This window comes from Eremothecium cymbalariae, chromosome 3 (genome assembly GCF_000235365.1).
Source record: "Eremothecium cymbalariae DBVPG#7215 chromosome 3, complete sequence".
NCBI lineage: Eukaryota > Fungi > Ascomycota > Saccharomycetes > Saccharomycetales > Saccharomycetaceae > Eremothecium > Eremothecium cymbalariae.
Window position 1 is genome coordinate 237,869 of NC_016451.1, and position 25,173 is coordinate 263,041.

Genomic DNA, 25,173 nt, shown 5'->3' on the forward strand with positions numbered 1-25,173 from the left:
AGAGACTAATAGCTGTGAAGGTCGCTGTGTACGACGTGGAATCTCTGGCCCCAAGAGCGAAGTGAATACTGGGTCTCTAGCGCACTGTTAACGAGGCCTGGGAGCTTACTGGGACGTATCCGTAGCAATTTCAGTGCTTATTTTATGGATTACTTCAATACCTTTGCGTTGTGATTTGCTAGTGTGGGCATTGAAGGCTGGCCGTCGTCATCGCAACCAGCAGATGCTCCGGTGTGCTATATATACAGCACCGGCCATCCCAAGGAGCAGGCGTTAAAATCCGATTCTCTTGGATGATATGGCATGGTGATCTGGCATGGTGATCTGGCATGGTGTCATATGAACGTTGGAAATGCAGGTTGGAAAAGACCTATATATGTATATCCTGGTAGAACACGCTAGTCGAACATAGAAGAGGGTTATGGGGAATTCGGCAACGTTCAGCTAAACACACCAACGGCCTTGGTTTGATTGCTAAGTGATTAGATTTCTGTGCAGGAAGGATTGATGGGCCCAGAATAGTTTTATGTGGTGTTTTTCAAGCCCCGTCGTGTCTGTAGCTTATCATTTTGTTTCCCGCCCTGTAAGACGAGTTGAAAGGGAATGCAGTCGGGCTGGGGGTGGAGGCATGGGGGCCAATGTCTTTATAGCAGCTACTCCTAACAATGCCAAACCAATGGCTCAGCAACAAAGCGCCTCTAGAAAAAGACCTGTGCAGTGCATATTAACCTATATAAATAATGCGGCAAGGAAGCAAGTTTAATAGCCCTTCTAAAATAGAAGATACAAATCCTTGGGTGTTGAAATTGTAACCATGAGCAGCATATATGCTGCTCATGATGGCTGTTCTGACCGTGGGCCTTCTTTCCTCGAGAATCATATATAAAAGCCGTGAAAAGAATCCACATGACCATCCTTTTGCACCTTCATACAGGGCAACTGACGCTCGAAGTACCGGGAGTTGAACACTGTTACATGATCCATCGCATATTTTATAATTTCGTTGAAAGTTACCTCCTCGAGAAGCGCAATTTGAACTCTCTGCGCAGTCGATTAATAAGTCAGACCGTTACGAGCGCTTCCATGGTGTAGGAAAGGAGTTTGCATTGATTTGGTGGGTTAGAGCTTTGTAGGTTTGAGTGTGTTTTACTAGAGTAAGGGGGTGGTCTTTCAAGTGGATCAAACGGATGTCCAAGTTTGTTCGAACAGCTCATTCCCGTGTTGGCAGGGAAAACCAAATGTACTCAGCTCTTACTGGAGCTCGATTGGTGGCTGGCTGTGTGGCATTGAATGAGGATAAGACTAAGGTGATCATGATCCAGTCGACTACTAGTGGTAGTAGATGGGTGTTGCCGAAAGGGGGTGTTGAGGCAGATGAGCCAGATTTTAAAGACACTGCGAAACGGGAAACGTGGGAGGAAGCTGGGGTTATTGGGGATATTGTAAGGTACTTGGGGCCTATTGAAGACATGAGACCGCCCAAGAACTGGAATGAAGATGTTAGTGCGTTTACGAAGGCCAAGTCTGGTTCTGCGGTTCTGAAGCATCCACCAAGATCTGAGTTTCATTTCTACGAGATGAAAGTTAGCGAACTGGCGAAAGATTATCCTGAGAAGCGTAAGAGAGATCGTCAATGGTTTACGTACTCTGAGGCCAAGAAGCAGTTGGAGCTAGCGCATCGACCTGAATTACTGGAAGCACTTGACAGATCAGGAATTGTAAAGGTTTTATAACTACTTTTTTTGTGGTTATTACATGTGATCGTTGACGTTAATTCTTTTGTTGATTTATTTTTGTTCTTCATGTCGTTAACTGGACTGCATGCCATTCAAACCTTATTTTCAATTACTTCCTGCTATACAGACTAAGTATATCTCTTACTAGGAATATGGAGCTTCTCCACCTCCTCCTTCTTCTTTTTGTTTGTCTGTTTGTTTCAAGCTTTCATTGTTATTACTTGCCCAATCATAATAACGAATTCTTTGCAAAGTAAATGCTTACTGCTACTTTATCTTTCTCCTTGTGTTTTCTTAAGTATTTTGCAGTTTGGATATATCGATAAACAGGGAAGAAAAGACCAAATGTGTTTTCATGTCTCATCTTTAGCAATTTGTGTGTGATGACGATGGTTGAGCATGTTGGAGACAGGTTCGTTTGTGTGGCCTATATAAATCGCATTAAACACCATTAAAAAAGCCTGCCATCATATCTTGCAATAAATTAACTGGCTTTTGTGGCCGGATATTGAAGTACTCTATTGCCAAAAATGCTAACTCTTGTTTGTAACTTTCAGCATACTCAGCATACTGGGCTTTTAAACTAGTAAAGTACTCCGCGTTTCCCGTTTGACAAGCTATCAATAAGACTTGCAAGAAGTTGAGTTCACTGTAGTCTGGGAAGAAATAAACCGTCGCATGCTTCTTTTCGAACTTTTCAAACTTCGGGTTCTTATTCTTGATGAACGTTTCTAAAAAACTCCTAGATGATTCCAGCGCATACTTGATATTATAGATGCTCAAGTAACTAAAAATCAACCGAGAAAGAAAGCTTCCAACCGCCTTATCATCGCCCGACTGAACATACCAATCCCACATCAACTCCGAGTATTTTATCATTGTGTCCTGCGTCCCCAACAATAGATACCTCTCCGCATCATACACATACCCAGCCTCCAGTAGCCGCTTCCCAATCACACAATGCAAGTAAGGGTCTCCAAACTTATAAGTCCCATTATTTATAGACCAGTTATTCATACCAGTACAGATAACTTTCAAACTAGGCTCCTCTGCATCCAACCCAACCAAAATTTGAACCAACCGGGCCACATTACCCTCGTTGCACTTCGCCCCTGACATGTTATACACCTCTAACAAATACATCGTCAAATCCGCCCCCAAAACCATCTGCCCAGCCTCCAGAAAAGAATGTATCCCATGGGTTATAAAATCAATAGCCTCTGGCCATTTTTTGCCTCTAACGTACCGATTTGCCACAGTCCTCAGAGTTTGTTGAGCCTCATAGTAATGCCCCCCATCAACTTTGGCATTAAACCTCGTCATAATTTTATCCAATTTGGGGTCCATAGAATGGGTCATCGTTACTCTGATATGGAATTCCTTCTTCAACCAGCTTGTTTACTTTCTCTGTCTTTGTAAACTTCTCTCTTGGTTTAGGATTTAAATCAAAAACTGGTTTTTTAATTTGGGCGACTTTCCCAAAATTTCAAAACTTTTGTTCCTTTCTCCTTTTGTTTTTAAGACCTGATAAATACCGGGATCGAAACTTACAGCTAGGCGTACTAAGGCGATAGAAGCTTCAGATTCGGTTTTAGCCTGCTATTAAGATCGTTTTAAGGTTTAATTAGTTATAGTTTGTTGGGTTAGAGGAGGCATGAATGACTGTCGAGCAATTCAGTTGATCAACGAGGACAAGAAGTTTAATCAGTCGACTTTGGAATATTTCAAACAGTGGATTGGGGATCGAGATGTTGGTCTGGACTATCATGTTGTATCAGTGTTTGGATCACAGTCTAGTGGGAAATCTACGCTTTTGAATGCTTTATTTAAGACTGAGTTTGATACTATGAATGCGCAATTCAAAAGACAGCAAACTACCAAGGGGATTTGGATTGCTCATAGTAAAGAAATTGCTTGTACGAAAGAAGTTGGGGATGGTGTGAAAGGGTTAGATTTGTTTGTTTTAGATGTTGAAGGATCGGACGGTGCTGAGAGGGGGGAAGACAAGGACTTTGAGCGTAAAGCAGCATTGTTTGCACTAGCGACTTCAGAGGTTTTGATTGTGAACATGTGGGAACAGCAAGTTGGGTTGTACCAAGGTAATAATATGGGCCTTTTGAAGACGGTTTTTGAAGTTAATTTGTCCTTATTTGGTCACAAGCGGGACAAGCAGAAGATCTTGTTGTTGTTTGTGATCCGGGATTTTACTGGATTTACACCGTTATCCAGTTTACTTGAGACCTTGACTGCCGAGTTGGAATCTATGTGGATGGATTTAAATAAGCCGGCAGAAGCTGAAAATAGTACTTTGTATGATTTTTTTGATCTTGATTTCACTGGATTGAGTCATAAGTTGTTTAAACCCGAAGAATTTGCTGGTGATGTTGCAAAGTTGGGGAATAGGTTTGTGGATCGAACTTCTGAGAATTTCTACTTGCAAGCCAAGTATCACCAGGGTCTTCCCTTAGATGGATGGACATTTTATGCTGATAGTTGTTGGGAGCAGATTGAAAGTAACAAAGATTTGGATCTACCTACTCAACAGACATTAGTTGCTAAATTCAAAACAGAGGAGATCTCGAATGTCGCATTTAACAATTTCTTGTCTAACTACTCAACATTGGAGACTGGATTATCTGGAACAGAGTTAGCGAATCAGTTGAAAGACTTGAAGGATAAATGCCTTGCAGAATACGATAATTACGGCTGCAGGTATATGAAAAATATCTACTTGGAAAAAAGGGACGAGTTATTAGAAAAATTACAAACCAAGTTCAATGAAGCTATTTCTAAACATATTGATAGTTTACTTGAGTCAATAGTTAAGAACTTCAAATCTCTAACGGTTGAAAACGCATCGAAGGTTCCCTTTACTAAGAGATTACATGGCGCTCGTGAAGTAGCATTGAGAACTTTTGAAACGGACACCCAGGAGTTTGTCTCCCTGAAATTAAAGCCATCTCTAGACGATGAACTTGCCGTGTTAACTGTGAAGATAAATGAATTAGCAGAGCAAGAATGTGCCAAAGAGATTAAATCCATTATTACACGCGCTAAAAAGTATCTCTACAAAAATGTCAGAGATACTGTGATAACTTTATTGTCTCACCCAAAGAATAACGTTTGGGAACTGGTTATGGTGACTTTTGAAAAAGCTTTTACTGAATCCATAAGTAAATACAAGGCCGTGGCTGAAAAAGACGGTGACGAAGACGGTATATTATACGATTTCCAAGTTGATGCCTCTTTGGAGGGGGACCAAGAGATATATCAGACTATTAGGTCCAATTCTTGGACCATTTTATATGAAGTTGTACACCAGTATTTGAAGCTGGATAATGTCGTGTCAATAATCAGGGACATATTTGATAACCATTTCCGTTATGATGAACACGATGTTCCTAGGTTATGGAAAGATGAACTTGAAGTGGATGAAGCTTTTAAAATAGCCAGAATGAAGGCAGTGGAAATGTTGGACATATTGTCAACCGCATCCATAGCCGGTGTAGAAATCGTGCCGGACGCTGAATTAGTCCGTGAGGAACAGGATGACGATGACGGTGGAGTTGATAAAGCTGGTGCTGACGCCTCAAATGATATTCATACAAAGCGTTTCTCCAATATATTGAACATTACAGAGAAAGAAAAAGTCCTTCAGCAGTTCAGAAGACAAGCAAACTTTGCTGTTGTAGAAGCTAAGAGGTCAACTATTAGAACTACAACACATATTCCAATTTGGATGTATGGTCTCCTAGTGGTTTTAGGCTGGAACGAATTTATGATGATTCTTCGCAACCCACTACTGATTTCTTTTCTACTAATAGCCGCTGCCGCCTTTTACTTCATTCACAAGTTGCATTTGTGGGGTCCGCTCGCTACCTTTGCGACGTCTGCAACAGAAGAAACAAAATTAACCATAAAATCGAAATTAAGGTCCATGCTTATGGACGGTAACAACAACAGCAATACAATTCCTATGCAACCAATAGAGTCCTTTGAATTGCAAGACTTTTCTAATAAAGAGACTACTGAAAAAATTGAACAAGAGGAATAGTCTAACTCTATTTTTGTTTTACTACACTTTTTTCTTTTTTATTTATATTTTCAACTTTGATCTTAAGTGCACATTGTTATATATATATATCTATAAAAAGCTCTTCTGAATCCAACCTTCGATGTATTTCAATTTAGCCTATTTACCATTAACAACTTCTCTCTGATCATTTATATTATTAACTTGAAACTAGGGTTTTAATTTCTGAAACGTTTACCGATGGCTGACATTTCGTTGTATATATAAAAAAATTGTAACACTTTTTCAAGTGCTCATCATCATCACAATTAGTGTTACACAGACACAGCAAGTAAAAGGCAAAATGAAGTCTGAAGGGACTATTAATTGCGGCAGATCTATTCAGGAGGATAAAATCAAGTGGAATTCAACTAATATTAGTAATAAATTGTCATTTCTTGGTGTGGAGGTTGAATCAGGTTTAATTTTAAATATTTATTCCCCATTCTACGATGTAATACGAACTAACTTCAATTACGATGCTATACAGGGCACTTCTTATTATGAACATTATGAAGAGATGTCAAATATAATATTAAATCAAATTAATGCCGTTCTTTTTGAGATTGAAGATGCGGTAAATTTACAAGGAACGTTCCAATTAAGGGATGGGACTAGCATAAGCATAAGATTAAAATATCAATTTGCTAAGGATAAAGAGCTTGAAAGAATATTGAGTTCATTATCACGCTGGCAGATGAAAAATATGATTCTGTTAGTATCTATGAATGAGGATTTGATGAAAATGATGATACAAAAAGATATGGCAATAGAATTTTTGGGGTATACTGCCAAGGAATATGGCGGCCACAAGTTGATCCGGAGATGGGCTCCGGAAGGCTCCAAAAATTATGATACCTTGACTAAATTAAAGCCTGATCGGTGGAAGAGACAGTGGGCAGAAGGGTGCAAGTTGACCTTTGAAGGTCAAGTGTCTGGGCTGCTAGCGCAAAATGTAAATATCCTCAATACAATTAAAGAGGATGCGTCTGATACTAATGCAGAGTTCGAAGATACTAGTATGGCGGAAGATTACCGAAGCGAATTTATGGAACAAAATATGGATAGTGATAGCTTCTTGGAGAAATTATCAGAAGAGAACCTTAGTGACACCAGCACTTAGTTAGTACTCAGCAATGCTACAACCCACCGAACATTCGCAAATATGTGGTGTAGTATGCAGAATCAAAATGGTGAGATAATAGATATGTAAATACGAAAAATTAGGAAACTATTGGTAAATTTTATAGAAGGCAAATTTTTTTGTTTATTTATTATTTACATGTTGTTTAAATGAATGTTATATGGATAAACTAGGCCAGCTCTCAATAATCTTCTTGAGCGTTTCCCTGTCGGTTTCTTCCCTTTTAATGTATAGCCTTTGCAATACAAACCCCCAAAAGTCAATCAATTGGTCTAATGATTTCTGGTCTGTAGCAGGTTGCAGTAATTCTTGCGGTAAAGAGTTCCATGTGTTCTGTGATATGGGTGTATGCTTGAAGTATTCTGAAAATACAGATATCCAAAATTTTTGGAAGCACTTTATGGCTTTAACCAACGAAGTTATGTTGCGTTTTCTGTATCCGACAAGTTCTAAGTCCAGCCCATATTCTTCTTGCATGGTATGATCTATGGCTGAAATAATCATTCGTTCAATAGTCGAAAACAAAGTTTGTGCATCTTGAGGATCATTAGAAACAGTTTCATCAAGTACAATACTATTATGCTCCATTATCTCATCTTCGTCACTTGGTGCAATTGCATTATGATACCAGTTGTAATTCTCTGAGGAAGATTTTGACGCGATTAATTCTGCAGTCATATCCTTACGGTACGAAACAGTCAAAATGTGTTCCGCAAGCGCCTTCATACAAAGATTTTTGTCATTTGACAGGAGAATCACTAGCTTCTTCATTATTTCTTTAAAATACATGCAACAGTCTAAAATTGCATCATCCTTTACACTATTGTGATCTATCCGTTGTCTTAATTTCTGCCCTATAACACAAGAATCTAAATTGGCTAAATTCTTATAGATCCAATCATTTGCCCGGCGAGCCAACAAACTGATCGAATCCGTACTATGTCCAGGCCCATTTGGTTCAATTGACTTCGTCTTATCAAATTGCTTCAACCCATCTAATTCCTGAATCACTGTGTTGGGTATCAAAATCTTATGATTATATTCCCCAGCCAATCCCCGTAGTACCTCAAGCGTATACAGATGAGACAAAATAAAGTTGGTATCCACAACAAAAATCGTAATGTGTTCACTAGAGAGTAAATTCCCACTATTCATTCGGCTTTCATCTCGACTTAAACCAGCAAAAGAATTATCTAGAGCTACAGAATGGTTACGATGATTCAGTACATAATCAGATATCATTTCAATCTCATTCTCATCGTCCACATCGAGCATTGGAACATCACCATCATCATCAGTAGTCGTAGAAGCCTCTATTGCATTATCTAAATCTGAAAGACTATATTTATTCTTCTTCTTGGCTCCCAAGGTAATAATAAACTTTCCGTGGATTTGTTTATTGGATTTGTGGCCTTCCATCTTATCCTTAGTGGTACCTTCATGTTTCTGTTTCTTTATACGCCCTTGTCCATCACTCGATCCCTCCGAGTGAATTGACTGGATTGAATGTGAAACCATGTCACAGAAAGGTCTCTAGGCTCTACCCAACAAGAGGGTTATTTCCTATGACGCTTTTGGCTGATATTGCGGATGACTTCAAGTTGGTCAAGTTCGTCATCATTACATTATAGTGTTGCGAGGATGGGGAACGGACCCATACTGGTTCTGATTATATAATCATATCACGTGATAGTTGGATGTGTTGTAATTCCGTACACCGCATAAAACTACAGGTGATGGCCACTCGACCCAATGATAGCTAGTGCAACACCAAATACAACGCTTTGATTAATATATATATATAACAGACTAAGTAGAGAACCAGAACACTCTCAAAATGAGTTCCGAATAGCATACTAAAATTTCTAAGCAACAAAAAAACGAATGCGTAGAACCAGCTTCGTAGGAATGATGAAACATGGTCTTCTAGTCGCAACAACTAACCCCAGTAAATATGGAAGTAATCATTACTCAGACGACTGGAAATCTTCACTATAAAAGCTCCCTTCACCTACCTAATCTGCATATACATGGGAACCATTATTCCACATGCTTCAGACGTTACTGGAGATGATAAGCAATCTTTACAATCGAAGAACAGCTACCTCGTCTATGATGATTAACCCATACTATACCAAAAGTCCATAGAAGAGCAGCAATTCAAACGTCCCCAGGGCACTGGAACTCATTTCTTGACCAGATGGTTGGCAAAACTTAGTCTAATAATACAATTAATGGAATGGATCGGGATGGATGTAGCTTGGGAACAAAAGAAATACAAAAAGCAGAAATATATAGAACTTTTGTAAGTCTTCTTAACGCAAACGACGAGCTTCACGTTCAGATTCCATCAAAACCAAAATGTCATTTTCTCTGACTGGACCCTTGACGTTTCTGACAATGGTTCTGGAAGTGTCGTCCAAGAACTCAACACGAACTTGAGTGACACCACCACGAGATCCGGTTCTACCTAGAACCTTGATAACCTTAGCTAGAGTAACTGGAGTTTTGGAATCCATCTTTTCTGATCTGTTGTTCTTTGGATGATTGCTATTCTGAGCAGAATAAAAGCTTAAAAATTATCCGAATACTAGATAGAAGTGCTGAAAGAATAGAAGAGATTTGGAAGACAATTTTTTTTCTCTTCAATTGAAAATTTTTTCATTCCGTTTTTTTCTCGACGATTTTTCAAATTCCGCTTGGGTGAACTTTGATAAGTCGTGTCTAACGAGGGCGGCCATTGGCGATGCGATTAGGCGCCGAGTTGATTCGCAGAGAGTAGGATAGGGTATGAGTTATAGGTCCTTAAAAGGGTGAAATTTGATAGTTTTATATTATTATTATTATTATTAGAAAGGTATATGTGTGGGGCGGGGTTGGAAGCAACTATGTGAACTTTTTATTTCTGATGATTTTGATTAGTTCTTCTTCGGGGAGGTGTAGCAAATCCTTGAACTCGCTAACGAAACAGGACATATTATTGACATCATGTTGAAAGCTAACCTGCAAGTCGTGGAAGAGTTTCTGGTACTTTTCTGAGAACTGGCGGACGATTTTGTTGTCCATTTCCTCGTTGATTATGGATATTTTTTTTACTAAGTCGTTAGAGAATGAGGAGATGGAGCTGAATATCTGCTCTTGTAATTTGTTTGTGTAGGAAAAGGCTAGAGAGGTAGCAGAGGTATTTGCAAGGGTTGTAGATTCTGTAAGCTCATTTTTGATTGTTAGGTTTCCAGGTGCTAAAGGTTCTATAGATGTCATCGATGTATTCCTGGAGGGTTGTTGGAGGTTGTTGGATGTAGTGGTGTCGCTTTTTTCGGTCAGCGGTAAGGGTGGTGGGGAAGGTAATTCAAGGTTAAAGGCTGTTCCTTTTGCTATAACTCGTTTCCTCTTATAGCGTGTCTTGTTTACCTTTTCTGGTGTTTTAGGTGTCTGCAGGTCCTTTTGCTCTTGAGCTGGGGTAACGGATACCTGCTTGTTTTGCACTGTCATATCAGTGTCCGCGGTTAACTCCCGGAATGATTGTCGTTGCACTGCTTTAGAATCTTTGCCGGTGGCATCATCGCCATCGTCATGTTTGCGTTTCACCGGCAACGCTGTTTGTTTCTTCTTGACTCTACTCTTCTTGGTGATTCCTTTATCATTGGTAGGGTCCCTTGAAGGAACGTACACAACTTCTTTGTAATTATTCAGTTTCTGTTGCTTCTTCGGTTTGATAGATGGGATGGCAAATATATCGTCCAAAGCTGCCAGGCCCATGTCTCCCTTTACCGCTGACGTAGCTTTATTTTTCGCCTTGGCGTTGCTGTTGGCCGCGGATCTTTCGTTGTCTTTATTAGTATTGGATGATCTCGAAGCTGCCTTTGTATTCTGGAGGGCTGCAGTAACCCGTTTAGCCGCCTTTTGGGCGGCGGTACGCTTTCTGGACTCAAATTTCTCTATTTCTAATGAAGATAAGCTGCTCTCGGAGAGCTCATGTTGACTGGTCCCTTCATCAGACGATTGAGATGAAGAATTAATATTTTCAACTCCAAACTCTTGTTTCAAAGCCTCCAATGTCCGTGAGGTAGCTCTTGCAAGCCTTCTTTTTTGGGCCATAACCAAAGGAGATTGCTCATCCTCGACAATCTCAACCTCTTTCGAGGTTGGAGTCTTGAGAGAATGGATATCAAGCTTAGCTGTTGCCAAGCTACTTTGCCTGAGGTCCCATTCATCCTCTAAATCCTGAGCAATACCTTTGTCAACTGTTTGATCTGGAGTTGCTAAAGGATTCTTGCCACTTCTCTGGGTAGTTGACAGTTGTTGTCTTGGGATATCCTCTTCGCCAATATTGTGAGATACAACGGGCTCGTCACCTAAGTTTAGCCCTAAATTATCAGATAACGGTTGGTGATCATCGGGTAGAGGCATAGAGGAGTCAAGAATTTCATCTTCGAATGATGATGGGAACTTCAATGCAATAAAGTTCTGTACTTCACTGATTTTAGGGATCTTGGTGGCATTCATAAACGTCTCACTATTAGCCGTCGAATCAAACTCCAACCGAAAAGATTTAACATTCCCTAAGCTATTCAGAAAAGTGACGTGTGGTGAAGTGACTACCTCTAAAAATGGCTTCAGCAATTTAATCCTAATCTGCTCCTTTAGATCCTTGATCACTTCAACTCCAGTGATATCAAACTGTATGAAGAGTCCCTCTCCATCCCAAATATATATTTTGTTGTTAAGCACCTGAATAGAACACCACGGAGATTTTGATAAAGGCTTTGATCTACCATTAGCTAAAGTGTACTTCACACAAGTTGCCTTAACAAGGTTTGTGAAAAAAGGCCCAAACCTTTTCCAAATAAAATTCACCACACTGGCATCACCATGTTTCCCACGATATGGGTAGTCCGGATTATTAAAAAGCAACGCATTCTTCTCTTCATCATCCCACAAGTTGGGAGGCATCACAACCCCAGTCTTATTGGTCGACTTCCTTGTGAATACGTTGCTCAAGAGTTCAACAAGATAATTACACATTTGAAAATCATTGATTGAATCCAATAATTGCCCGATACCTTTAGAATAAGTCGATCTGAACATAGACGTAATCACGTTTTTGTATTCAGGTAACTCATAGTATATTTTAGCCAAAAAAGCTAAGTTCTGCCACGCACACGGCATCGTTCTAGAAAGACCATTATCCAACAATGTATTAACCAACTGAGGCCTACTAGGCACGTTCTTAGGAAACTTTACATTCTGATAACATAATTTTTTTGTTAGTATAACTGTTTCTTATAACTCTTGTTGTAAAGATAATAATTCTAACGAACCAATAACTTAATCCAAAATTCATCGTTAATCTCATTACGCTTATGCAGCTCAGCACCAAGCTTCACCATAAACTCCACTATCCATATCTCCTTCAGTAACAGAGGGTTATTCAAGTTCTGCATCAACTCATGGAATAGTTGCCCTGTCTGTTTGTTGAGACTTATCCCACAACACTCCAACGTGTTGCACCGTTTCATCAATAACGCATCCTTCTCCTTAGGTAGATTCGTTACAAGAACATTTAGCTTATGAATGATCAGATTAACCTCACTCATCCTATCCTCTTTGTTATACTCCAGCCAGCTGTAATATATATATATGTATATATAATGGTTACTTCAAAACAACTTTATTTCCTTTCGCCTTTTTATCAAGTAGAGCACGTTCTACCAAAGCCGCTTACGCGTTTAGCCGCTGAGGTCTTTCCCACCGGTTAAACCAACACACAGACTGTACTAAAGCTAAACCGCCTCATAAAACTTGAATATCGGTTCTAGATATCAAATAGCATCCCACATAACTCAACTCCAACATTCTTTACATTGTTTTATCTGTTCATACTCTTCCAGCGGTTATTCGAACAAAACTTCTGGCGGGGGTTGGTTTTGTTACCCGGATTTGACCGACTTGGTGATAATTTGAAAAAATTATTAGTTTTCCTGATATTTTGCAGGCTATCATGACATCTCTTGGCAAGCAGGACAATAGTGTTAAGTGGCTCAGAGTGCGTTTTCGGGGTATATAGAGTATTAGGGTACCAGAAATGGATTCAGTAGAACAACTTACCGAGGTATTTAGCAATATTGGGTTCGAAGAACCAAAGATTAAGGAAATATTGAAGAATAAGAAGGTTTCTCATTCTTTAGAGACTTTAATAAAGAATGCGCCATCAGATTTCAACTGGGATAAAAGCTCTAGGGCTCTTTTACATACCTTAGCGTCTTTTTTGAAAGGTTCTGAGCTGTCCAATCAAAATTTGATTGTTCAAGGAATTGTCAAGGGGGATTTGAAGACAGTGTTGCAAGTTGATGCGGCTTACAAGTATGTCAAGAGAGCAAGTGAGAATGCATCTTTGGATGAGATGAACGTAGAAAGTGGAGTTGGTATTGATGTTAGTGAAGAAGAGGCAACGCGGCATGTTGTCAACTACCTAGAAGCAAACAAGGAGAGGGTTATTGCGGAAAGGTATAAGTTGGTGCCAAGTATCTTTGCTGAGGTTAAAAGCCTTCCAGAATTGAAATGGGCGGAGCCTCGTTTGTTTAAGGCAATCATAGACCGTGAGGTTTTGAAGCTGTTGGGACCCAAGGACGAGAGAGATGTTGTGAAGAAAGAAAAGAAGAAAAAGGGGTCCAAAAGTGGGGGGGACAAGGGAAATGTTTCCGTAGCGGGCGGTACAGCTGAGGGTACTAAGAGAACAATGTTTACAGAAGGGTTTCTGGGAGATCTCCACAAGGTTGGAGAAAACCCACAGGCATATCCGGAACTAATGGAGGAGCACTTAAAAGCTACTGGAGGTAGGGTGCAGACAAGATTTCCCCCGGAACCGAATGGGTATTTGCACATTGGTCATTCGAAGGCCATCATGGTTAATTTTGGTTATGCAAAATACCACAATGGTATCTGTTATTTGAGATTCGATGACACTAATCCTGAAGCTGAAGCTCCAGAGTATTTTGAAAGTATTGAGAGGATGGTTACTTGGTTGGGGTTTAAGCCATGGAAGATTACATATTCCAGTGACTATTTTGACCAACTGTATGATTTAGCTGAGGTCTTGATCCAAAACAACAAGGGATATGTGTGTCACTGTACAGGAGAGGAGATCAAGCGTGGGCGTGGTATTAAGGAAGATGGCACTCCAGGTGGTGAAAGAAAGTCATGTAGTCATCGTGAAAGGTCCATCACTGAAAACCTAGCTGCATTCAGAAAGATGAGGGATGGTTTTTATAAACCAGGGGAAGCCATTTTAAGAATGAAGCAAGATTTAAATTCTCCGTCACCTCAAATGTGGGATCTTATTGCCTACAGAGTCTTGGACGCTCCCCATCCAAGAACAGGCTCGAAGTGGAAAATCTACCCAACTTATGACTTTACCCACTGTTTGGTGGATTCTTTCGAAAATATTACCCATTCCCTATGTACCACTGAATTTTACCTATCAAGAGAATCCTATGAATGGCTCTGTGACCAGGTTCACGTTTTTAGGCCAGCCCAAAGAGAATACGGTAGGCTGAATATTACGGGTACCGTCTTATCCAAGAGAAAAATTGCAAGGTTGGTTAATGAAAAATACGTCAGAGGCTGGGATGACCCTCGTTTATTCACTTTAGAAGCAATTCGTAGGCGTGGTATCCCCCCTGGAGCTATATTGTCATTCATCAATACTTTGGGTGTCACAACCACCACTACAAACATTCAAGTTGTCAGGTTCGAAAGTGCTATCCGAAAGTACCTGGAAGATACAACGGCAAGATTGATGTTCCTATTGGACCCAATCGAGGTAGTCGTCAACAACCTACCAGAAGACTACCAAGAGTTAGTCACCATACCATACAGACCAGGCACTCCTGAATTTGGTGACAGAACAGTTCCCTTTACCAAGCGCTTCTACATCGAACGGACTGATTTCTCCGAAAATACCGCCGATAAGGAATTCTTTAGATTAACACCTAACCAATCTGTGGGCCTGATTAAGGTCCCTTACACGGTCGCCTTCCAATCTCTGGAAAAGGACGCCCACGGTAACATTGTTAGGATCCACGTCAACTACGAAAATGATACACCAAACAACAAACCTAAAAAACCGAAAACTTACATCCAATGGGTCCCCATCTCTCCTGCACACAACTCTCCTGTTAGAATCGCAGAAACTAGAGTCTACAACCAATTGTTTAAATCTGAAAACCCATCAGGAGATCCCGCTGACATCTCCCCGGACAGTGAAATAATCTACAAAACAAGCGTTGTGGAACATAATTTCCGCCACGTGATCAAAAATTCTCCATGGGTAGTTGATACCACCAGGGAATCCGAATTCTACGTTGACGAGCCACATGCCTCCAACGAAGTCTGCCGCTTTCAGGCCATGAGAGTAGGTTACTTCACCCTTGACAAAGACTCTACCGATGATGAAATAATATTGAATAGAATTGTCAGCCTGAAAGATGGTTCAAAGTAACACATAAAGAAATCCTCCCTCTAATATTTAAATCTCCTACGTAGCCCACAACCCACCAACCCGCACCATAGCCCTAGGTCCTCAAACTCGTCCCCATTCCTTCCTCATCTTTGTTCCGCGCTGACATTGCTACTATCGTTATATACGTGCGGATGTTAAACCATTTTACCACAATTTCTGAACGAAACCGACTTCAGTTCCAGATAACTTGTCGTTGCTACTCATCTCCAACACCAAAACTAGATAAAGCTACGAAGAACTCAACATGTCAGGACGCCAAGGTGGTAAGTTGAAGCCGCTAAAACAGAAGAAGAAACAAAAGGAGGAGGACTTCGAAGATGAGGATGCTGCTTTCAAGGCAAAGCAGAAGGCCGATGCTGCTGCGAAAAAGGCTTTGATGTCTAATATCAAGGCCGGTAAGCCTTTGGTAGGCGGTGGCATCAAGAAATCGGGCAAAAAATAGAATGGGCTGACTGCTGATTGCCATAATCTTGGAAGGTGCCAGCTATTAGAATAGAACCCATTTGCAGGTTAGTGTTATATTTTAAATAGGATTTGAATCGATTTTCCATATCATTGCATACGTACATGTTACTTCATCAGGTTTTGCTTGGCCTTAAATTGGATCAACTGCAAAACATTATGGATTAAAGAATACACATGTCACAAACAGTTGTAGTTAGTGGACATAGCAAGCAGGGTTTGTATAGGAGGAAGGATAGAAAGACACTAGTAAGATGAGTTCTTCTAGGACAGGCAAGGCCCTTTCGAAATACAAAATTGTGTTTCTTGGAGAACAAGGCGTTGGTAAGACGTCTCTTATTACGAGATTCATGTATGACACGTTCGATGATCATTATCAAGCTACGATAGGGATTGATTTTTTATCCAAGACAGTGTATTTAGACGATCGTAATATCCGATTGCAACTTTGGGATACGGCGGGGCAGGAAAGGTTTAGATCGTTAATCCCTTCTTACATTCGGGATTCTCATGTGGCTATTGTGGTATACGATGTGACGAATAAGAGGAGTTTCGAGTATATAGACAAATGGGTGGAGGATGTTAAGACTGAACGTGGAGAGGAGAATTTGATACTTTGTATTGTTGGTAATAAAAATGATTTAGTGGATGAGAGAAGTGTTTCGACGAAGGAGGGGGAAATGAAGGCTCAGCTATTGAACGCGAAGATTTTCATGGAGACATCGACCAAGGCGGGGTTCAATGTGAAGCAGTTATTTAAGAGTATTGCGAAGCTGTTGCCTGAGTTCCAGAACACGAAGGTTTCGTCGGGAGTGTTGGATGGCGAAAGTGAAAAACATAATAATGGTGGAGACAAGCCTGGTGTAATTGACATTTCGACGCCTGCTACTGGGGGAAATGAATCATCATGTCAATGTTGATTGAGTTTTTGATTTTAACTAGGGTACATGAATGTTTTCTTTCTGAGTTTATGTCTATTGGAGTATCTTATTACCAGCAATATGTAATTTAATGGGCGTTAGGTGTAATGGAGCTTGAGCCGACCCTCTATTAATCTCTAAAATAAATTAAAGGATAAGAACAGTGCATATGTATTTTTCCCTCAAATTCGTTTCCGTTTAAGCTTTCTCTCCCTCTCTCCCCCTCTCTCTTTTCTCTCTTTACCTGAAAAAGTTCATCGTTTAAATTATACTTTTATCATAATATGTTGAATTCTGTTTCTACATAGTTGCCATTTTTCAACAACATCTTCACTAATCTTGGCAATACTTCAACTTGTAAAGTCTCGTAGGGAAACTTCTCACCATCTACCGATATTACGCTATTCTTTAACTTGGGCACCAAGCGGTAGGCGAAAATTTTGGAATGTTCAACTTCGGGTTGCAAGACATGGGATCCTTTGTCTAACGATAGTAATATTGGTGCCATTCTGGTTAACGGCGTTCTTGCGTCAGTAATCACCATATCCATACTTCCATCATCCGGTAATGCAGCAGGGAAAAATTTAGTATCAGCTGCAACGTATGGCATTTTACCAACGTAGAATATACCTATATTATCAGCTAGATCTTGGTCAATCATCTCCCAATCCGATGGTACAGGATCATCCAAAGACCACTTAGGCTCAAATAGCGTTTCATCTATAGAATCTCCGGAGCATGATCCATCAGAAGAACCGGAATCTGTGTTTGAAAAGTCAAAATCTAATTTCAGAGTGCTTTGCTTAATGCGAGCCTTGTGTAACAAATAATAATCCTTTAATTCGTTTTTTGACTTAGCAGCATATTTTACATATATCTCGCAAGGGTATTTCCTGCGTTGGAAAATATTCAATGTCACACCCAGTTCAAACCTTGCTGGACCAATCCACCTCAAGAATTCCGTATTGATGTCTGACTCGGCGATAACTCCATAAGTCTGAGAAAGGAATGAAAGCCGAGGGCCATCTAAATACGACGGCTGAGAGCAGCACATCACATCCATTCGAACTTCAACTGCCTTGACTAACGATAGCGCAGCATATGCCGGATTGTTCGTCCCGTGGCATGAAACGCTCATTGCGTTCCCTGAGCCGCACGGCAACTGAGTTACCGCCACCTTATTAAACGCCTTTGCACGATCTTCACGTCTGTACAAGCCATTTAACACCTCATATGGAATGCCATCACCAGATGCACAAGCTATTACGTCATACTTATCGATATCCATTGTCCTGGCTATCTCAATGGCGTGTTCCGGGTACGAAGTCTGAAACACTTCAACATAACATCCACTAGCTATAAGTATGGGTTTCGCCTTTGTAACGTATATTTTGTTGGCCCTACCTCGACCCCCATGCGGATTGATTATTACAAGAATGGATTTGTTACGTTTGGTATTTTTGTAGCTTCGCTCCAAAATCTTCTCAACAACATCCACATTTTCTTCATTGCAAAGCAACCCAGATGATCTATCAATTAACAAAGTAACTGTTTTAGGAACAAGGTCGTTCCGCCTGGGTCTAGCAAATACCACTTCCACAAGTATACCTTGGTCCGGCTCCGGATGATACGCTTTTCTGTAGAATGCATCTATACTCATCTCATGATGAACTTTGTCACAATCGTCGACCGGTCTAGAGGCATCAGAATCTGGATATTTATCATATACATCATTCTTACCAGAAGACGCGCTGTCTCTAGGTACCAATCTAACGTCTAAAATCTTGCTATATGGAATAACAGTATTAGGAGGTAACAACAATGAGTTCCCGCCTCGCGAATCTGTGTTATCACTTAAGCAAGTAACACAACTGATTAAAGACGCCGTTTCAAGAGCACTGCTAGTTTGGCTATCGCTGTCATTCTGAATAATCCCGTCTTGTGAATGTTGAGGTGCCTTAGGTCCCTGATCCTTGATAACGATACCGCTCTCTTCGAGAAGCGCTCTGGAATATGACCTGCTAAATCGACTTAACATTAACATCAATTCAACAACCTTGTGTGTTTAGCTAATTGGGTGCGAACTGTTGATGCGTTTCTTGCCTAATCTTAAGTTGTGCAAAAACACTAATTTAAGCGTATAAAACGTTTCGTATTTAGATGTTGGAACAGTAAACGATTTACTGCGGGAACCCGAAAGCACTAGCCTGTCTAAAGATTAAAATGAGTTGATCCTTAGCCTTATTTTGTAGTTTCATGGAATTCAAGCAGTAGTAATAGGTATTTGTAATCGTTTATATTATCCATTCGTATACGCATGAAACCGATAGTGGTAAACTTTATGATTATGCGATAACCACTAAATCTGATCACGTGATCATCAGTTCCTGTCACAAGAATGTACCATCAAGTTAGTAATTTGGAAATAATGTAAGTAGAGTTATTAAAATATTAAATATTAATGAGGTATTAATTATAGCAAATACGTTATCTCATATAGAAAATCTAAAGTTTATCTACTATCATACGAAAATGGCCGGCTTTGTATACACTAAGTTATCTAATTGAAGGTGATATGAAGTGTATGTAGGTAAAATGCTGCTGGAAATCTATTTATCGCCAATGAATTAAACTTGCTTGCATCTGGCGTTGTAAGGTGGCGATGCGCATATTAAATAATAGTTGTGCTAACAAACTAGGAGGAATATAATAAAAAATAAGCATTAAAAGGGAGGGGAGAGGGGGTGCGGTTTTCAGCCTTTCTCTCTCTGTTGTATAGCGTTTACCTAATTAAAACAGCAGTAAGCGGATCATGGCTGTTTATAAAGTGTCGTTATTGCACTTTAATTAATATACAAGTCAAGCTGGGGAATTCGTGGCCTTTTGTTTTTTTTGGCATAAATTATATACATCATATATTAGGTTTCATACACATTACTATATTCTAGGTTGGTGAATGGTGTTTTTTATTGCTACTCATTATCTGAGATGATATTAACAATGTTCTTTCTCCTCATTAATCCTAGTTTTCCAACCTGATCCATGCCCTTCTCTATATCACACCAGTAATATAACATCATGGCAATCAACATCAAAGCAGTATTCGGGATATAAGGAGTGTTGGAGTTCCCAGTTCTATCCTGAATTACGCCGATTATTAACGACTGCGACCATCCTGTTGCCAACCCAAGCATAATCTCCAGACCAAAGTATTGATTTTCCTTGCCCTCTGGTAGCATGGCTGAATAGGCGACCCTGTTCAAGGATCTAATGACACTACTAGATGAAACGAAAAAGACTAAAAAGAACCAAAATTCCCATCTATTTTTAAAACCAAGTGGAGAACTCCTACTAGATCCTAAACTACCCCAAAAGTTTGCTAGTGTACCGAAGGCTAGAATACAGTATGAAGTGTATTTTAAAAAACGAACCTGCGCTTTGGTATTCTGACTGGCAGAGGCCCAACGGAACACATACATCCACACTAACGGGCCCATGCATGCGACAATGTAATTTGTAAATTGCCAGACGGTGTATTCTTTATCTGACTGACCAATTCCTAACCTCGTCCGGAACGAATTCATAAACAATTGCATGAAGTTCGAATAGGCGATATTCCATATAACCCAGGCTATAGCAAATTTGAACGCTTCCCTATATTGCAACAAATCTTTTATAATGTGAACCAACCTAATGAATGGGAATTTAACAATTGTCAATAATCTATTCTCATTCTTCTTGAACGGAAATGGTCTCCCACTAACACTCGGGATACCTAATGAAGCTATTGAACCAAGTACAATAGTAATGCAGCCTGCAACAGTAATCGACAAAAGAAAATCCTTATACTTTTCTCGAGTAGGAGTATTTCTGGTCTGGGTGATAATCATTGCGATAATCATTGCGGTGATACCGCCCAAGTTACCCATAATTAGCCCCCAAACACTGGCTTTCGCACCCCTGTGCAACATCGAACTACTACTGCTGCGGGATACCTTGCGCCATTTGGTAAGAAATGAATCCTTGAAGCCCCGCCTGCTTTCCAACTCCAGGTCCAGTTCTTCAGATATATTTCCATTATTACTTTTCATTCTAGTCATGAATATAGGAATATATGAACCCTCGGTAATTGTATAAATTGTGTTACAACATAACATTACACAGTACAACACTGTGATTGCGATAAGATTCGTATAGGTCTGAGCAGCGAATCCCACAAAAGGAACAGCAAGAGCACCATACATAAATATGGAACTTATCATTAACCACCCTCTATAATTAGAATAGTCCGCTAGCCCCATCAACATAATTGCAAGAAGACCCTCAACAGACGTGTACGCTGCCTTCAAATATAACTGATACGCCATGTATTGCACATCGTGACCAGCAATATTAATATAACAATCATCTCCACGGGCAGGACATTTACCACCAGGGTTACCCTTAGGATGGCCTAAAGCATGAGCTATTGATTGCATACTCGCAATAACATACGACCTCATCATCGCGGACGTAGGCCCCGTGGAATAACACAGCAACAACCAAGACCCAAGTGCCTTACTCCCCCATGTATCATCTCGATCAACCACAGATTCCCTGAGCCCTTTGAATATACTACTACTGGTTTCAAGCTCCGGCGTTGGAGTATAGCCTGCCGTATCCAAACCTCCCCCTGGTAACAACGTAGTATCTACGTTATCATTACTAGACGCAGAATCCTTCCTAAGATCCCTGCTGCTCTGCACTTTATTTCCCATTTCGCAAAAATGTAGCAAAAATCAATCCCCTGATATTAGTTGTCACCCTTCGCTTACCAATAATATGTCCCCGACACTTCTATATTATTGTTGTTTGTCGATATACCCGTCACAAAAGTCTGTAAACGTTACACAGCATAAAACTATCCCACAAATATAAACAATAAACCTCTATATCTCAGAACATCCAAGATGATAAACCACAAAAACAGACATCCACCAGAAGAAACAGAAATCAGTTGACTTTATATCCTTTTTTTTCTACACTTGAAGCATTATAACCAATACTAGCCGACAACGATCTAACTAACCAACAGCCCACTGAAAAACCTCCCAAATAATTCAAAAAGGGCGTTTATCCATTTTACAACCACATATCTCCTCGGTTGCTCCCTCCAAATAATCACCTTAAAATTGCTCATTAAACTCATTTTCTTACACAACAGCAAACAAATATTTTCTTACACAACAGCAAACAAATATTTTCTTACACAACAGCAAACAAATATTTTCTCACAGCTGGTTCATGCATACGTCTTGCCTTTCTCGGAGAAAATAACCTGGCAGCCAGTGGGATGTCGATGATTTCAATAACCTGCAGGTGCAACCTGCATCCCTTTACAAAACCGTTTTCAAATCTGCACAACATACACCCATTCATGTCGCTGACGCTTGACTCATTTACCGGCCCTGAAGCTAATAATATCTTGCCACTTTATTACATTCAAAACCCCTGGAACATAATAATGCGATTGTAGGGTGGGGTTGGGTTGTCATCCTGCAAATATATAACTCTTCATACCCTACTCCTGAGGAGAAGGTGTAGAAAGATACTACAATTAGAAAGGAGAAACGGTATCTCTACGGACAGAAATATGTCCGGTGTTGTTCCTATTACCGGGGTTCACGGTATCTGGATTACGTAATTTCTGTCCAATCCAGATGATTCAGTGCTCGCTTAGCACGGCCGTACGCTGCCCCCAGCCGCTGCAGAAGAAGAAAGTTCTAGATATTTCTGCAATTTGTGACCCCGTGACCAATAAAAAATTTTCAGCACTAAAAGAACTTCAGAGAAAAATATATAAATCACGGCTGGTATCTTTGGTGTATAAAAGGAAAGTGTTTAGTCTTGAAAGAAGTGGCGCTTGTCAAGTGTACACAACAGGCAGACGGAACTTTCAGAAGATCAAGTGTAAGGTTTCTGTTCATTATTTGAAGTGTTAGTTAGACAAGGATTGTTTTGATTTTTGACCGGAGGAAAGAAGAAAAAGGAAGCTTGGTTTTTTTAGATAATATTTTTTTTATTTAGTGATGTTGAGATCTAATAATTGCAAACAGGCTTTGAAAGGTTTGCGTTTTTACTCTCATAAGGAGGTAAAGTTCGGTGTTGATGGCAGGGCAGCGTTGTTGAAAGGTGTTGAGACGCTTGAGCAGGCGGTTTCTTCTACTTTGGGGCCTAAAGGTAGAAATGTTTTGATTGAACAGCCCTTTGGGCCGCCCAAGATTACCAAGGATGGTGTGACGGTTGCCAAGGCTATTACCTTGGAGGATAAGTTTGAGAATATGGGTGCTAAGTTGTTGCAGGAGGTTGCATCGAAGACCAATGAAGCTGCCGGGGATGGTACCACTTCTGCTACTGTTTTGGGTAAGGCTATTTTCACGGAATCTGTCAAGAATGTGGCGGCTGGGTGTAATCCAATGGATTTGAGAAGAGGTACTCAGGCGGCTGTGGAAAAGGTGATTGAGTTTTTGAGCAAGAATAAGAAGGAGATTACTACTTCTGAGGAGATTGCACAGGTTGCGACTATCTCTGCGAATGGTGATGCGCACATTGGGAAGCTGTTGGCTTCTGCGATGGAAAAGGTTGGCAAGGAGGGTGTGATCACTATCAGGGAGGGTAGGACCATGGAGGATGAGTTGGAAGTGACTGAAGGTATGAGATTCGACCGTGGGTTTATTTCTCCCTATTTCATTACTGATGCCAAGGCTGGTAAGGTTGAATTTGAGAAGCCATTGGTGTTGCTTTCTGAAAAGAAGATCTCTTCGATCCAGGATATTATCCCGTCGTTGGAGATTTCTAACCAAACCAGGAGACCATTGTTGATTATCGCGGAGGATATTGACGGCGAGGCGTTGGCTGCTTGTATATTGAATAAGTTAAGAGGCCAAGTCCAGGTTTGTGCTGTCAAGGCACCAGGCTTCGGTGACAACAGAAAGAACACCTTGGGAGACATTGCGGCCTTGACCGGTAGCACTGTGTTCACAGAGGAGTTGGACTTGAAACCAGAAAACGCCACTTCGGAACATTTGGGTTCTGCGGACTCCATTACCATTACCAAGGAGGATACTGTTATCTTGAACGGTAATGGAACCAAGGAGTCCATCGAGCATAGAATTGAGCAGATTAAAGGTGCTATTAACGCCACCACTACCAATTCTTATGAGAAGGAAAAGTTGCAGGAACGTTTGGCTAAACTATCTGGTGGTGTCGCCGTGATCAGAGTGGGTGGTTCCTCAGAGGTGGAAGTCAGTGAAAAGAAAGACCGTTATGACGATGCCCTAAACGCCACTAGAGCCGCCGTGGAAGAAGGTATTCTACCAGGTGGTGGTGTTGCCTTGCTAAAGGCTTCCAGAATCTTGCACGAGGTGAAAACTGAAAACTTCGACCAGCATTTAGGTGTTCAAATTATCAAGAAGGCTATCACTAAGCCAGCAAAGAAAATTATCGAAAACGCTGGTGAAGAAGGTTCTGTCATCGTTGGAAAGATTATCGATGAATTCGGTGACAACTTCACCAAGGGTTATGACGCTGCAAAGGGCGAATACACCGACATGTTGGTTGCTGGTATCATCGACCCATTTAAGGTTGTCAGAAGCGGTATTGTTGATGCTTCAGGTGTCGCCTCCTTGTTGGCAACTACTGAGGTCGCTATCGTTGATGCTCCAAAACCACCTTCTGCAGCTCCCCCAGCTGGAATGCCCGGTATGCCAGGCATGATGTAAAAGGATGACGGAATGCGAATTTAGTACTCATTTCAATGGACCTTCTACTCCCTCCGTACACCCGCTTTTTACCCTTATTTTTCACTTATAACGTATTTGAATAATGAACATAAATAAATAAATACCATGTAAATAGGAAGTTTTGAACTATTGATTTTCTTTTGTTAATATAAAATGTTCATCATTTCCATCATTGTACTACCTTTTTTCAGATAGATTTTAAAATCTTCGGAAATATCCTTTAAATGCTGACGCTGTCAGGGAAAAGAAAAACAAAGTGAACAACAAAAAGGGGCGAGCTGGGAATTGAACCCAGGGCCTCTCGCATGCTTAGTAGTTTAACCCAGTTTTGGCTAGGCTTCGCCCAAAGCGAGAATCATACCACTAGACCACACGCCCGCACTTTTTCATAGATCCACTCCGTAACAAAAGCGTTGATAGTGTAAACGTCTTTGTCTGGCGTTGTCGTAAAATCAAAAGAGCATCCCGATAGTTATGATAGTCAGGCTAAGGAGCATGTTGATAGTCACGATAACAAGACAAAGAAGCAGCGAATCA

General features: G+C 40.5%; 13 protein-coding genes and 1 non-coding gene across 14 annotated transcripts, besides 1 other annotated feature; 7 read left to right on the forward strand and 7 right to left on the reverse strand.

Moving 5' to 3' along the window:
- Positions 1–1,187: 1,187 nt before the first annotated feature.
- Positions 1,188–1,733, forward strand: DDP1 (polyphosphatase DDP1; the record flags this gene model as incomplete). Its single annotated transcript, XM_003645401.1, has 1 exon — positions 1,188–1,733. The coding sequence occupies one exon, from the start codon at positions 1,188–1,190 to the stop codon at positions 1,731–1,733; it is 546 nt and encodes a 181-aa protein (XP_003645449.1).
- A 444-nt stretch (positions 1,734–2,177) lies between these two features.
- GET4 lies at positions 2,178–3,095 on the reverse strand (the record flags this gene model as incomplete). The annotated part of the gene is made up of 1 exon (XM_003645402.1): positions 2,178–3,095. One exon carries the CDS (start codon positions 3,093–3,095, stop codon positions 2,178–2,180), a length of 918 nt encoding a protein of 305 aa, XP_003645450.1.
- Positions 3,096–3,390: 295 nt separating this feature from the next.
- SEY1 (dynamin-like GTPase SEY1) lies at positions 3,391–5,790 on the forward strand (the record flags this gene model as incomplete). The annotated part of the gene is made up of 1 exon (XM_003645403.1): positions 3,391–5,790. One exon carries the CDS (start codon positions 3,391–3,393, stop codon positions 5,788–5,790), a length of 2,400 nt encoding a protein of 799 aa, XP_003645451.1.
- Positions 5,791–6,112: 322 nt separating this feature from the next.
- NEJ1 (Nej1p) lies at positions 6,113–6,931 on the forward strand (the record flags this gene model as incomplete). The annotated part of the gene is made up of 1 exon (XM_003645404.1): positions 6,113–6,931. One exon carries the CDS (start codon positions 6,113–6,115, stop codon positions 6,929–6,931), a length of 819 nt encoding a protein of 272 aa, XP_003645452.1.
- A 177-nt stretch (positions 6,932–7,108) lies between these two features.
- On the reverse strand, positions 7,109–8,470 carry SWT1 (mRNA-processing endoribonuclease; the record flags this gene model as incomplete). Its single annotated transcript, XM_003645405.1, has 1 exon — positions 7,109–8,470. One exon carries the CDS (start codon positions 8,468–8,470, stop codon positions 7,109–7,111), a length of 1,362 nt encoding a protein of 453 aa, XP_003645453.1.
- Positions 8,471–9,267: 797 nt separating this feature from the next.
- Ecym_3133 (40S ribosomal protein eS28) lies at positions 9,268–9,471 on the reverse strand (the record flags this gene model as incomplete). The annotated part of the gene is made up of 1 exon (XM_003645406.1): positions 9,268–9,471. The coding sequence occupies one exon, from the start codon at positions 9,469–9,471 to the stop codon at positions 9,268–9,270; it is 204 nt and encodes a 67-aa protein (XP_003645454.1).
- Positions 9,472–9,838: 367 nt separating this feature from the next.
- Positions 9,839–12,121, reverse strand: RED1 (Red1p; the record flags this gene model as incomplete). The annotated part of the gene is made up of 1 exon (XM_003645407.1): positions 9,839–12,121. One exon carries the CDS (start codon positions 12,119–12,121, stop codon positions 9,839–9,841), a length of 2,283 nt encoding a protein of 760 aa, XP_003645455.1.
- Positions 12,122–13,037: 916 nt separating this feature from the next.
- On the forward strand, positions 13,038–15,452 carry GLN4 (glutamine--tRNA ligase; the record flags this gene model as incomplete). The annotated part of the gene is made up of 1 exon (XM_003645408.1): positions 13,038–15,452. One exon carries the CDS (start codon positions 13,038–13,040, stop codon positions 15,450–15,452), a length of 2,415 nt encoding a protein of 804 aa, XP_003645456.1.
- A 265-nt stretch (positions 15,453–15,717) lies between these two features.
- Positions 15,718–15,915, forward strand: TMA7 (Tma7p; the record flags this gene model as incomplete). Its single annotated transcript, XM_003645409.1, has 1 exon — positions 15,718–15,915. One exon carries the CDS (start codon positions 15,718–15,720, stop codon positions 15,913–15,915), a length of 198 nt encoding a protein of 65 aa, XP_003645457.1.
- Positions 15,916–16,189: 274 nt separating this feature from the next.
- On the forward strand, positions 16,190–16,855 carry YPT6 (Rab family GTPase YPT6; the record flags this gene model as incomplete). The annotated part of the gene is made up of 1 exon (XM_003645410.1): positions 16,190–16,855. The coding sequence occupies one exon, from the start codon at positions 16,190–16,192 to the stop codon at positions 16,853–16,855; it is 666 nt and encodes a 221-aa protein (XP_003645458.1).
- A 277-nt stretch (positions 16,856–17,132) lies between these two features.
- On the reverse strand, positions 17,133–18,899 carry Ecym_3138 (uncharacterized protein; the record flags this gene model as incomplete). The annotated part of the gene is made up of 1 exon (XM_003645411.1): positions 17,133–18,899. The coding sequence occupies one exon, from the start codon at positions 18,897–18,899 to the stop codon at positions 17,133–17,135; it is 1,767 nt and encodes a 588-aa protein (XP_003645459.1).
- Positions 18,900–19,827: 928 nt separating this feature from the next.
- Ecym_3139 (MFS transporter) lies at positions 19,828–21,612 on the reverse strand (the record flags this gene model as incomplete). Its single annotated transcript, XM_003645412.1, has 1 exon — positions 19,828–21,612. The coding sequence occupies one exon, from the start codon at positions 21,610–21,612 to the stop codon at positions 19,828–19,830; it is 1,785 nt and encodes a 594-aa protein (XP_003645460.1).
- Positions 21,613–22,923: 1,311 nt separating this feature from the next.
- On the forward strand, positions 22,924–24,615 carry HSP60 (chaperone ATPase HSP60; the record flags this gene model as incomplete). Its single annotated transcript, XM_003645413.1, has 1 exon — positions 22,924–24,615. The coding sequence occupies one exon, from the start codon at positions 22,924–22,926 to the stop codon at positions 24,613–24,615; it is 1,692 nt and encodes a 563-aa protein (XP_003645461.1).
- Positions 24,616–24,906: 291 nt separating this feature from the next.
- Ecym_3141 lies at positions 24,907–25,014 on the reverse strand. Its single transcript is given in 2 exon segments — positions 24,907–24,977; positions 24,944–25,014. It is a non-coding gene; the product is annotated as a tRNA-Pro (tRNA).
- A 149-nt stretch (positions 25,015–25,163) lies between these two features.
- Positions 25,164–25,173: part of a sequence feature (soloLTR fragment) that runs on past the window's edge.